Here is a 13,839-nt window from a genome sequence, read left to right on the forward strand (position 1 = left end):
AACTTCTGTTTATGAGTCTGAAAGTTTTATTTATTTATCAACAGCTCTCCAGTAACTGGAATGTCACTTAACATTTTTCAAGCTATTTACAGGATATGAAAACGACTTCCCGATGAGGCACTTATTGGAAGGTATTCACTCTAAAATGAGAAATATCCTTTAAGTGAAGAGACCGTTAGTTCACTTCTGTAATGATAAAAAACACAACTTTGTGACGGAGAAGCCTGAAGGGGTAATTTACATGATTTTAAACAGACCTAAATGACTAACTGGGGTGAAAATATTTGGAAATATCCTGGTACAATGCTTCAGTACACAGCAGCTGAACAGGCTGTGACACATTGTTTACTCTAATCCTGATCAAAGTTCGTCTAATAAACGTTCTTTTTTTTGTCACCGGTGGTCTTAGTTACAGCCTGATTTATCATAATGCTGGAAAAGGTTTAAACTAGCCAGTTTGAATTAGCAGTAGGTTTTAAAAGAACAGATGAGTTGGACCTCTGCCGTCCTTTGGAAAAGCAGCACATTGAGTCTGAGCTGAATACCAACTAAAAATTATGGATATATGAAGTCTTGAAAGTCTCATTTTCAGACATTTTCAGGCTAGTAAATATAGAATTCCTCACATGCATTCCTTGAAGACAAATGTATTTTTTACCAGCTCCAAGGTTAAGCGAACAGTACTTTTAGTACATGATACACATTCAGAACCCAGAATACAGAAACCAGAGTTAGTAAGATTAGGCTCAGAGTTTTTGAAGAAACTCACATCCTCTCTGTAGAGCCCCCTGATTTAAGTACTGATGTAAAAAGTCTGTCATGCCCATTCCTGTCTCATTAAAGAAAAATCGTTTTGTGCTTCATCTACTCTGAATACTCTGCAACTGTTGATTTGAGTGGGTAAACTTTTCTGCAGGAGACAGAAACACCAATCACTGGGAGGGTAAACTGAAGTTAGAATAAACTTGAAAATCTTTCTTAATATAAGAAACAAAAATATTATGTACAAGTGGATGGTAATGTGGGTGGCACATGCATTCCACATAAACCAAAAGGCAACAACTTGGATGTGACATTTTCAACAACTTGTGATGCTTTTCAGAGCAAATAAAAAGCAGATTATTAAACTCAATATAAATCTAATACTGAAATTGGTATGTGCTGGTAAGTGTCTTTGTTGCAATGCAAATAGCTGGAAGCAATTTAAAAAAAAAACTGACAGACAGATTGGCAGCAAATTCTGATTTGAAGTGGTGTTGAAAATATCACATCTTTGTATAAAAATATTTCAATCTATTTTCAGCAATAAATCAAATTTCTACATCACATTGAGGAGATTAAAGTGCACAGCTCCCTTCTTTCTGAATAACTGAATAATTACAGAGCAAACACATCAACTTGTTGATAAGCAGGTTAAAAATACAAGTATGAACTATCTAAACACAGCTGACATTTTAACAGATTACCTTCACAGGGCAAATGTCACAGGCTTCAACACGTTAGCTTCTCGTTTTATGAGCCATTGTGTCTTGTTTCCACCAAAGACTATCAAATCCATTGATACCGTTTCCATCTCAGTCCATGAGGAAACAGAAGAGACAGCAGGTTTTTCATTGTCAAAGCATTGTTGTGTTTCAGAAAACCCTGACAGAGGTCTTTGGTAAATTTGCCCGCAAGAGTTAATGAAATAATAAGAATAGTAAGACCAAATCATCCATGTGTTAAATATTTGAGCACTGCTACTTATAAAATCTGCTTCACTGAAGTATCTGTAATTAAAGGCCAAACATTTCACTGTACTGACTGCACTGACACTCCAGTAGAACTTCCCTCATTCCTTCATTATGTGTAACATGAGCTAACACTAGTTTTTATATTTTTAACCACTACGAAAACAAGGTTTAGCACCAGTTGTATAATATAGCCTGAAAAAAAGCTATGAAAGCACAGTAAGGTAACAGTGAGCAATATCTCTCTTTACTGCTGTCACAAATTAATCTGGACTTCTCCTTTTTTGTTTGTTTTAAAGTACACTGACCTGCAACCAAGGCTTTGCCCAGAGATACACGGATGACTCTTGTGTCCTTTTTCTTATTATTTCACAACATCACAAATATTTAAAGTCAAGATGAAATAAAGAATTCATTGCTCCACCAAACTTTTTTGTTCCAAGTAATGCTGTCGTGGTTGTGGTCCCGTGTTTGTAAGTCAGCATAGGCTAAAAACCAGCTAACCCACCAAGGGAGTAAATTGCTGCCGTTGGGTTTCTGTTTTGTTTTTAAAAAAAATAGAAGGGAAAATCAAAGCACTTCTGTTACTTTGCTCATTTGCCAAAAAGACTGAGAAAGTTTCTTGTAAGTCCTAGAGGCTCCTGAAAAACTGCAGTGAGAGTTCGTAGGTCAGAAACATGGTGGCGCTCATGGGAAAGCCTCTGATTGCGTTGACTGATGCCCCTCTGAAGAAAACCTGCACAAAAAGATAAACAAATTTAAAGACAACTTATTTTTGTTTTGATAATTAAGAAAAAAAAAACTTCACCCACTGGTCCCAAATGGTCTGCTGGATTTGGTTACATTTACCTCTTGTTCTTAAAAAAAAGTTAAAAATGTCTGACTACTAATTGGGTTTATGTTGGGGGTGCAAGATGCTACTTTTGTAGCTTAAATTTTGGATATTGTGGGCCATTTCAAACATACTATTTTAAAAATGCAAACATAGTCTAATATTTTCATCCATGCCAATGATTATAGATTCAAAAGATCATTATCAAAGTCAAGCTGTGCGTCTGTCTGTGTAGGAAAACACAGTAATAGGTAAACAGTGCTGTGCTAGGCACAATGTCCTGCAGTAACCGCCTCATTGATCTGTGGCCTTCACATCCACGTCAGGAGTCTGGTTCACTTTCTTAAACACCACTGACCTGCTGCTATTGATCACATGACTGTTGTGTTTATCAAAGCTGGACCATGTTGCAAGGCTGCACAGCTTGTCTACATTTTGCAACATAAGATGTAACCGACAGTATGAATCCTGACACTTGAACGCAGCACTTGGCAGCAGATGCTTTGTTGACTGCAGGCCAGCGGGGCGGCAATGTTCTCACTCTTTAACTGAAGTGACCCCAGTGAGGTCTTTCATGGCATCAAATCCAATGTTGTTAACTCTTAAAAGGTAAATCACTTATGTAATTCAGCAACATTTCTTAACCTTGGAGGACTTCTGACAGATGTGCAGATATTTTGTTACAAAATCACTCACACTACATTTTCAGGAGAAGTCTTCACACACATTTTCCCATAAATGTTGCCAAAAAATTAAAAGCCCCTGTTTATAAGTCATTCTCTGATCATTAGAGGTCTGTAGTTTTTTTTTTTTCATTCTGCATATGTAGTGGTTGTCTTCTGGAAACCCAGCTGAACTCTTCATCTGGTTACACTGTTTACTAGAGTTTCACATCCAGATGACCAAACCATCTGTTTATTGACAGTCCCCTGTACAGCACAGCACAGGCTGATTGGCTGTGTTATAAGAATCTATAACATCTACATGTTTACAAAGGCAGAAATGAAATTAATTTTGTCATCTAAACTTTAAAGTTGATTGAGTGCCTTTTTAGAATGATACATGCCTTTTTAAAACAGAGGTAGATAAGTGATAAAAAATGATAAGACCGGACTGAAAAATTGCATATAAGTGCCAACCACATCCTATGGATATGGAGACATTGTTGTCATACTATAAACACTCCCTTAAATCAAGTGCATCCAAACTGAACTGGGATGTTTTCCCAAGGACTTCTTCTGTGTTTTAGCAGCTGTTTGTAAACTGAATATCCACTGACAAGTTAAGCCTAAGGTCATCAGTTTACAGGGTCAACCTATAAACTGCAACACCAAGAGCTGACACAGACACTTTCACATTATCAGGCTCAATGATGACGATTTTTTAGGAGTTATTAAACCAAGTCGATCACAGCCGGGTGTGAAGTTGTAAAGCTGCTACAACTTCTATGTAAACAAAACTTTTCTCCTTATACTGTAAAGCTGGATCTTACCTGTGCCCCCTCTGTTTTGTAGCTGTGGATGATGCAGTGTAAGATTCCCTTATACTTTCTCTGCAGCTGAGCGTCAGCCTGCATTCGACTCTTCACCACATCAGCTGGCGTGGCTGTGACCCAGGAAATGGACCCTGGAGAGAAAGAATGCAACCGTTAGCTCCTGCAGGAGGAATGCACATACTTTTCAAGAGTTGCAATCTCTGTTAAATGCAACAAATGAAGCTGCATTTCAAAGTAAGCACCCTGGAAAAAAAAAAGAAAACTAAACTTCAGCATAAAAATAGAAAGCAGAAACTACTAATCCAACACAAACATTAATGTTAAGGGGAAAAAAATGTGCTTGACTTTTGATCTGGTCAATAAAAAAAAATGTCTAAGTTTATACATTTCACTTATAGGTTCCCACTGTGTATAAATAGTTTGTTAACACTTCTTGGAACACGTGATCTTACAACATAGTCATTCCTTATCCAAATCCTTATCTATTACAGCTTGACTTCATCGAGGACAGAAATAACTCAAAGTAACGATGCTTTCAGGTGCTTCTCAGAAAACCAGTGGAGTCACATTGAGTGGAAAAGTACCAAACGGAAAGTTGAAACAAAGATGTATACATTGAATGCTGTTGAAGCTCTTTTCTAGACTTTTCTGTCTGCGTTATCTGTTTCACATTCATGCCTGATGGTGGGGCCAAACATCCAAACTTCACACACATTTATGGCCCACAACTGATTTCAGCTTTCTGTCCACCACGTGATGACTCGGTCACGTGTTAGCAGCTGGCCCGCATCTGGAAAACAGTGTGTGAACCTTTAAGGAGCTCTCACCCCCCAGATCCATCCACAGGCTACACTCTGTTTTCCCCACTACACACACTGCACACACTGGTCATGTTTACTTGAGCCAAACCCTGTGGTTGGCTGTGAGTTTACACTCCCACCCTGCTCCACAAATCACAGCAGGTTGGAGTTTTTCTGAGAAAACGTATTCTAAAAAACATTTTCAGAGCTTAAGGGTTAAGTCAGGGCTTTGTCTTAAATGTTGTACACCTCAAAACTTAGGGCAAAGTTAGAATAAGGCCACATGATGACACACCTGATGAAAGGTGTGTTTGCCTCTAAACTTTATGGCTCAAAGCAGCATCATAAAGAAATTCACAGCAACGGGCATATCTCACAGAGCCGTGATACATGAGCTGAAATGAAATTCCTACAGACTGCTGATGGATCAGGTTATGGTCAATCTGGGTTGTAAATTTAAACAGGGTAGAAAGGTTCATCAATTAAACAGAAAACATCTGCAATGAAAAATGTGTGAAAATTTAGGCAAATTTCAAAACTGAGAGCAACTATCAAGTCTGAGCTACACCTGTCTTTGTTTAGAAACTTTTAAATGATTTATTTACTCTTTATGAAATCCACATTGAGAAATAACTCTCCTCCGCTACAGTATTTCTATATCCTGCGATTGAACACATTGAATTGTAGCAGTCTGTGGTTTCACATTTAAAACATGTGACTGATTTCAACCACAGCATCTTATCAGGTCCAACCCACAGAAAGCAGTTCATCAGAATTTCAGCCCAAAATGAATCACTGTGGACTTCTGACCTTGTCTCCTCCTTAAACTTATCTTTACTTTTAAGAGTGTGATCTTCACTTCTGCAGTCCCTGATTTAATAAGTCGACATCAGAGTGGATGAAGAATTATCAAGTAAACTCAGGCAGCCAACATGATTCAAAACCCTTGATATTTGTGTTTTAGAGTCAGAAAACTGTTCTAGTTACCTGCCAGTCCTCCAGCCAGCCAAATGGAACAGGGATGAGGGGTTGATGTTGCGTCTGGCTTCAGCAGGTCACAGAAGATGGTGTAAGGGATGAAGTAAAGCATGTATCCAGGAACGTCCCTGAGGACCATGGCACCGCCCCCCCTGTACAGGCCCTGCAGGCCTTCAGTCTGCAGGATGCTGCTGATGCAGTGGATGGGGCCTCTGTAGAGTCTCTGACTGGGCATCTCGACAGAGCTTAGAGGGATGTTGGTGCCGTTTGATACGTTGCCAGCAAGGTGCAAGTTCTCTGTAAGGAAGACTTCAATGAGTGACGGGTGTATGTTTTTCAAAAGCTTACACTTGCGGACTACATATTTTGGGGTCAACTGACATTGTCTGATCAAAATAATAAAACCATTCATTGGAGCCGTTACATCTGACAAATGACAAAACATTGAACAATAATAAAAAAACATGTACTCATTCATGTTTTAAATTTCAAAACATATAAAAATAGAAGGCTAGTTCTGTACTTGTTTTTAAGCACTGTGTCCATCGACCGACAGTTTAAAATATTACACAACATATTCTCTTTTCTACAGAACAGGAAGAAATCCAAATAACTGTGAGCTATAACCTGATGACAGGTATGAAAGGTGCAGCTTCGACTGTAACTGTAAACAAATAAAACGCAGTAAATGTTAACGTGCTGTTCTTCCGGTGATTAACCGGCTCTGACCTCTCTTTATTGCTTTATTGGTCAAATGGAAAGATACAGCACAGACAAGCAGCTCCATTGAAAATATAACAAAGTTGAGTCCCACTCATTCATTTGGCCCTTTACGAACCAACACATGAATAATTTATTTGAAAATAAATGAAAAATTACTTAATGACTCTACTTTGAGGATTCCATCTGGATTCAAGGGGACTTGGGTCTCTTAACGTGAGGTTTGTTGATTAGACAATAACAGAAATCTGGTATACCACAACTAAGCGTTGTTATTTCCTAAACTTCATAAAAGAAGATTCTCTGGCCAAGAAAAACGAGGTCAAGTTTACCTGCTAGAACCATCTGTGTCTGCATCTGCAGTCTGATCTTGACCAGATCCACAGGGGCTCCTATTCCCACTGACATCAGTCCGGTCAGCATGCTAGCCACAGTCAGGTCGAACATACCACAGGGATGTCGCTCATTGCCATAGCGATACTTGCTAATAAGTCTTTGTGTGTTACTGAAAAAGCCAAACACGGCTGAATTGTAGACAGTGATGCTGGCCAGCGGGAAGGACATGCCCTTAAAAAAACCCATGACCTGAAAAGACAAACAGAAAGTGATGAATGACTCGTATTAATCCATTAAAAAACAGATTCATTGAACCTTCATAATACATCCAATTTATTTTGATCTTTCTCAACAATGCAGAGTCAAAAGGAGAGAGGTGGCTGCCAAATATTTTGTGTCTCTGCTCTGTGGAAAATGTTCTCCAAGCAGGGGTCTGGGGAGGAATTTGGGAGACACATGTTGAAATTCAAACACAGCTGCCCACTGCCGCAATAAATCATATGACCATCGAAAATAAGGAGAGTAGGGATGAAAGTGAAACATGTTTGGAACTGCTCACAGCCATTTCAAGGAAAGGTGGAAAAGATTTTTGTTAAAAACAACACCCATGCATCCCACATTCACTTTTATTCTGACACACTAGGGAGATTCCACCCTGTGAAACAGCCAATTCCGCTTTATCATACTCTTCACTTTATGTATCTGTAATAATAAATACTGCACTAATGATAAGGCTGTCATAAGCCACCATCCTTGCTCAACATTTGCTCAACATGTGGCATTAGCAGAAAGAAAACTTTGAGGCGCAGTGCTGAAAAACTGGGCCATTAAAGGAAAAACATCCCACATAAAAACTGGAAAAGAGAAACGAGCTGAGTGAGACAGAAAGTCTAACCAACAATTGCACTGTTAGGTTCAGTTAAATATCATGTTGGAATGGAATTAACTGCAGAAACGCATAATTACTGTGTGCAACCTCCTACCAAAAAAACAACACTCTGTATGTCTAAATGACTTGAAAGTAGAAAAACTTGATTTTTCCAGTAGTTACTTCCATAGTTCTACAGTTTCACATAGCAGACGCCTTTATCCAAAGCAACGTACAACACAAGCGAGAATGTAGACAGAAAAGAAACCTAGTTAGTGAGACAACAGTGCTACAAGTTATTCGACTGCAGGTGCTGCCATTAAGTAGAGATTTTTTTTTTCTAATGATGTTACTTCAGCCTGTAGCCATGAAACTGGGTGCAATGCTGGAAAGCTGATTTTAAATGCAACAAATGAAAAGAGGTCAACTTTAAAAGGTTTGTAAATCATTTGTTTTTAGCAGAAACTAACTTTTAGTCCTCTCTTCAAAACTAGCAGAATAATTTGACTAGACACAAATTTTACCTGAAATTAAAAACAAAACTCAGTGTTTTCACAGGTCAGATTTGCATGTATGTACTGGACTTGCACTAATATTGTGCTGGACTCGATTAATTATTTACACTGCTAGTAAAAATAAAATAAAAACAGGCCGTGTTTGCGGCCTCACAGAGAGTGGAAAGGACACAAATAAATATAAACTTGAAGAAGGTTTGAAGGATTAAAATAATCACCGTTTCCTTCCTGTAGATGGTGAGGACACAGTGGAGAGTGTTCTTGTAGCCTTTTCCCGCCTGAAGTCGTGTCTGGAGGACAAAGGACAAAGAATGCAATAAATAGAAAATAAAGAAGGATGGAGATTTTTTCAATTTTGTTCATTTAGCATTAACCCTAATGTAACTCCCTGAATCTATATACTGCTTTCCAACATCTTATTCCCTTTCAGTCATTTCCTGTTTTCAGTTTGCTGGTAATAAAACCCAACTAGAGCCAGACCTGCAGATTATTACATAAAACTTATTTTTTGTTTTTTAATAGTGAATCAAAATAACCAACCATCTATTCACTGAAGCTTTGCGTGCAACTTCTGTTTTTTCGAGAGAACAAACAGTTTTCAGGGTGCGATTAAATGATGTAGAAATGTCTTCAACATGGTGAACTGGTCTTAATTTCTCTCACAACAATTAAAGTAAAATGTTCCAGAAAAACACATAAAATCTCTGCTCTGCATTGCAGATGTTGGTTCTTTTGTTTTAATGTGAAGCTGAGGAATGGTTTGGGAAAGTCATGCCAGAGAACTAACATACCTTCACTGTGTCCAGCGGGTGGCCCACAACCACACTGGAGGCTCCTGCAGCCAAAAGAGAAACAAAAACAGACAGAAAAAAGTCAGGAAACAGGCTGGCTGAGGAAAAAACAAGGAGATAAATCGCACTGAGGAAAGGAAAAGACTTTTTTCTGAGAATCAGCCACAAATTGCTGAGTTAGGAAAGACGTTTCTATTTCTGAGGCAACCTTTTATATCCTATTCCTTTTCAAATACATTTGGCAAATCGTCAAACTGGGCATGTGGCCTCACTCCAAGATGAGGAGTGTCACCCCTTTTAACCCCTTTTACCGAGGGCTCTCTGCTGTGGGTTTGAGTACCACTTCATGTCTGAATAGCAGGGGCACGCTACAGGGGGGGACACATGGCCAAAACAGTCTTGTTGTGAGACCAGATAACCGTTAGTCCCTCTTTAGTCCGGGTTCTGTCAGTTACTTCATACCCCATCAGAGAATGAACACAAATGAAGTGAAGTTTTTAATCCAAATCTAAGTTTCCAAAGTTGTGAAAGTGTGTCACTACAGAGAGACAGAATCAGAATAATATGGATGTTTGGGTTAAGTTGCCACACTTTAGGAAAAAGGGTAGTTGAGGTTTAGGAGAGGAATGTGTTCAGCAGAAACCCCTTTGACTGCAGTTTAAGATGATTCAGGAGCTATCCTTCAGACAAATTCTTTAAGGGACCTGAGGGTCTGCAGAGAGATTAGAGATACTCAATCTCAGACAATAAGAGAGAGTGCAAATTGCTGCCTGTTGTTCACACCTTTTCTTGCCACAAGAGCACATTAAGGGTAGAATTCAACCTCAAACCAACGACACTAACATAGAAATGCGTCGTTCAGAATCAGAGATGTTTGGAGATTAAGTTCTCTTTGTACTTTCTTGTGGGTTACGACAAAGAACACATTCACTTTTAGGAGCTTTTTACCTTGGCAGTCCAGACTAAGACTAAGTCTTAGTCCAACAATTTCTGTCATTGCTGTAATAAACTGTTTTTTCCCCTCATTTTATATGAACAAACTAATTAGTAATTTGATCATCATTAAATTGATAACCCAGATAATTGTTTTCTACAACGGCTTGCGGGTGTCAGACGATTTGCAAAGCTTCAACATGAATACAAGAGTGACAACACAATGGAAGTACGGCCACAACAGAAGTTAAAAGAGGTAACTTATCCAAACAGACACAAGTTGTAAAAGTAAGTAAATAATTAACTTTATCTATGGTACATATAGCTTCACAGGGGTGTCACCTTGTGATATTACTCATAGTACTTATATTTCTTTGTTTACATTAGCATTAGAACTTTTTTTTATCATATCTTAAGTTTTAAAAGAAAACAATCATTAACTAACTTTAGCAACTTTTCTGAATCCATTAGGATAACTGTCCTATTAACTTTTGTTGCGGCTGTACCCGTCCATTTGTTGTGTTGTGGCTTTTGTAAATCGGCTGACACCTATTGGCCACCGTAATTTTCTTTTTTGTTTTCAACAAATGAATTGGGAATTTGTGATTCAAGTTTAGTGAAAGTTAGAATTTAGGTCAAAAGAAAAAAATACTTAATTCTCAAATGTCTTAATTCTACTGTTTAAATTTCTTATTTTTCTCTTTCTATTTTCTTATGTTTTGCTTGAAGGTTTTCTCATGTAAATAACTTTGTGACCCTGTTATAAAAAGTGCTTTAAAATAAAGATATTCACTATTATGATTATTTATTTATTTATTCCTAGTTTAGCTTTAAACCGGTTTCTTCATTCTTCCTACACATGGTGTATACTTCATTGAATTAAATGGTGTATTAACAAACTCTAAAACAGTAAAGATGGTGTCAAATCAGTTGAACCAGAGGCCTCCTCCTGTGTATGTTCTATTGAAATGCATGCGGAGCAGCACCCCTAGTGGCCACAGCGGGTTACAGCAGCATTCCTTTAAAAACCGTTATTTATCAGTAGAAATGAAACTGTAGACAAAACCTCCAGCAACTACAGCCTCTGTGACAGCATGCAAATATGTGATAACACGTTTAACCAGCACATTATCTCATTTCGGTGGTAAAACACTGAAGGAGAGTGAGAGTTTATTTATCAATGTGGGGGAAAGAAGGAGGGGGTATTTTCCTCTGCAGACCCTCCATTGTTTACCCTGGATGTGGACTCATGATGGAGCTGCTGCAGTTTTTATTTCATTTCCCCCCCTTAACGTTTGCTGTTTTAATTCATGCAAAGCTGGAGTTTTTGGCCTTTCTGTCCCTCCATGCTTCAATCTTTACCTCCAGAATTTTCTGAATGCATGGCCCCCCTCCCCCACAAACACCCCAAACTGAGCCGGTGAAAACATGGCAACTCCACAGAAGCCCCCTACTCTTGAAAAAGGCATTCATAAACGTAAAGTCACTCACCGCCGATCCATCCTGCGAGAAAATCGTCCAACATAAAGCTCTTTGAGTTCTGCATCTTCAGCTCAGGGCTGCAAACTTTAGCCGACCTCTTCTCATCAGTCAAAACACAAACAAACAAAAGTGTGCTCTGCAGATATCCTCAGAAGGAGCGCAGATTTAGACAGATTCCCCCCGGTGCGCTCTTATTGATGGTGCTGCTGTAAGATACGCTTCCAACGAAGAAATAAACTACTTCTCAGTGTGTGTGCTTTGATAAGAAAAGCTACACATAGAGGGTTGGCACTAACAGCCAATTAAAAGAAGAAAAAAATAGCAGGACAGCTCTCTTGACCAATCAGCTTTGAGCTCCCTGAAGGCACCCAGCCTATGAGAGACGATCATGGAAATGAGCCATGAGGAGAAAAGGAAAGCAGAAATACAGAACAGAAAGAACACAAATACAGACTGAAAACCCGTAATCTAACTTTAAGATTTTTTTTTTCCATTAAATCAGTAAATAATAAACTATGTATTATAAAGAATGACTTCAATTTTATGATGAAATCATCATTTTCACCAGCATATAGGCATCAAAATGTAATGTAAATTCAATTTTGTCAAATGTTTTTGAATTACATATATTATTTAATTTTAATTTATTTAATTTATTATTTTTAGCTATTACTAATTTTGATGCAAAACCCTTTTTTTGTAGATTTACTAAATTGAAAAATAAAACCTTTTTAAAAAAAATCTTTTCTCAAAATATCAATGGCACTACCTAATATGATACATCACTATATTATACAATATGACAGGTTATGTCAGAACAATAAAGTACCATGATATACCACCATAGATAACAAAATGATGTGATATTGTACTCAAACAATACGATACTTTAGATAAAATACAATACAACAAGTCATTTAATGATGACATGAGATACGACATAATATGATACAGAAGGCCACAGCACAAAAAATATGTAAGAAGATGATTTAGCACATCTTAAACATTAAACCCTGAAATGTTGAAAGTAAAAGAAAATGTACAAGTTAATATAAACTTTAAAGAGAAAAGGGATGAACATTGTGTGCAGTCAGGATCAGGATTTGAGTAAAACTAAGTCTTGGATTGTTTTTAAAGTGTTTTCAGTGTCAGTCTTAGTATAAACTTAAAACTTCAAAACAAAATTCCTTTTTTCAGACTCTTAAACTTTTCTTAACGATTTAAAACATTGCACCGGTGGAAACCAACAGCCACATGCACCCTGTGACACAGTTGTAAAGTTAAGTTAAGCTTTAATGTTAATCCCTGCTCTGTTGTTTGTCCTCTGCCTCAGATACCAAACTGCTATTAAAGAGAAACACTGTTTGTGAGGTCAGCGCTTTGGTCAAGGGCTGCTGCAGGAGGGTTCCTGATAGCTCACATAATATTTAACATATAGCTAATACTCAAACCAGAGTCGCACAAAGGAAAACACACAGACATGACTCTTTGATGATCTTTTGTTGGCCTAGTTAATTTAGCTAAAGTAACCTTTATTAAAAGTCTTTGCAAGCTCACACAGTGCACCCACGTTCTGACTGACTTTCCAAAGTTTCAAACACTCCAGGATGATTTTTGAGGAACTATATGGAAAAAAAAAGAAAAGAAAAAAAAAGCATTCTTTGTTGTGAATTTCACTTAGTGTAAACATCCTAATCCTGAGCCTATGACATAACAGCAGTAGAATAAGAGGATTTTCATACTTAGAGCTACTTAAGGGGAAATAAAGGGGAACTGGATGTAAGCATACATCAAGCCTTTCTTTGCAACAAGTTAATGTTTGACGGTTGTTGTGAGGACACCTCCTCCTCCACCGCCACCTCCCATCTCCACCCTTTTAGTCTGATAACAGAAACAACTTCTGAAACACTGTGGAAATTTACCAGAAAAACACACGAGGGGCTGAGTTCGACCTTCTGCAGGCGGCGAGGAAAAACAAACATCTCATCGACTTTGTCCTTAACGTATCTTTGTGCTAAATGTTACCATGATAGTGACGGAGGGAGAAATGAAAATTAAACAAAGTACCAGAGAGGATGATAAAAAGGTAGTGACAAAAAATCCAAAGTTGGAATAAAGAGCAGACTTTCAAATCAACAAGCGAATGTTTTTTTTTTTAATGAGATGTCTGCATCTTCTGATTGAATTGCCCGTTGATAGACTTCCTCTTTATCCATAGCACTAATAATTTCTTTGTTTCTGTGGTGATATATGAAATTGCAGTCTTTTCAAAATTATTCTGTTTGAATGTCACTTCAGGGTTAGTTTTCCAAGTTCTTCATGTCTTGGCTTTTGCTTTGTCGTTAGTAATAATTTTTGC

At 37.9% G+C, this 13,839-nt stretch overlaps 1 protein-coding gene across 1 annotated transcript; it reads right to left on the reverse strand.

The window, feature by feature from the left end:
• Nucleotides 1-18: 18 nt before the first annotated feature.
• Nucleotides 19-11,765, reverse strand: slc25a48 (solute carrier family 25 member 48). The gene is made up of 7 exons (XM_074674874.1): nucleotides 11,490-11,765; nucleotides 9,066-9,109; nucleotides 8,493-8,564; nucleotides 6,888-7,140; nucleotides 5,845-6,132; nucleotides 4,055-4,188; nucleotides 19-2,466 (listed from the first exon to the last, which is right to left on the reverse strand). Exons 1-7 carry the CDS (start codon nucleotides 11,542-11,544, stop codon nucleotides 2,362-2,364), a joined length of 951 nt encoding a protein of 316 aa, XP_074530975.1. The 5' UTR covers nucleotides 11,545-11,765; the 3' UTR covers nucleotides 19-2,361.
• Nucleotides 11,766-13,839: the final 2,074 nt, after the last annotated feature.

The sequence above is a fragment of the Halichoeres trimaculatus genome, unplaced genomic scaffold, assembly GCF_033239565.1.
Source record: "Halichoeres trimaculatus isolate MK-OKI-2021-1 unplaced genomic scaffold, fHalTri1.1 fHalTri1_scaffold_7, whole genome shotgun sequence".
NCBI lineage: Eukaryota > Metazoa > Chordata > Actinopteri > Labriformes > Labridae > Halichoeres > Halichoeres trimaculatus.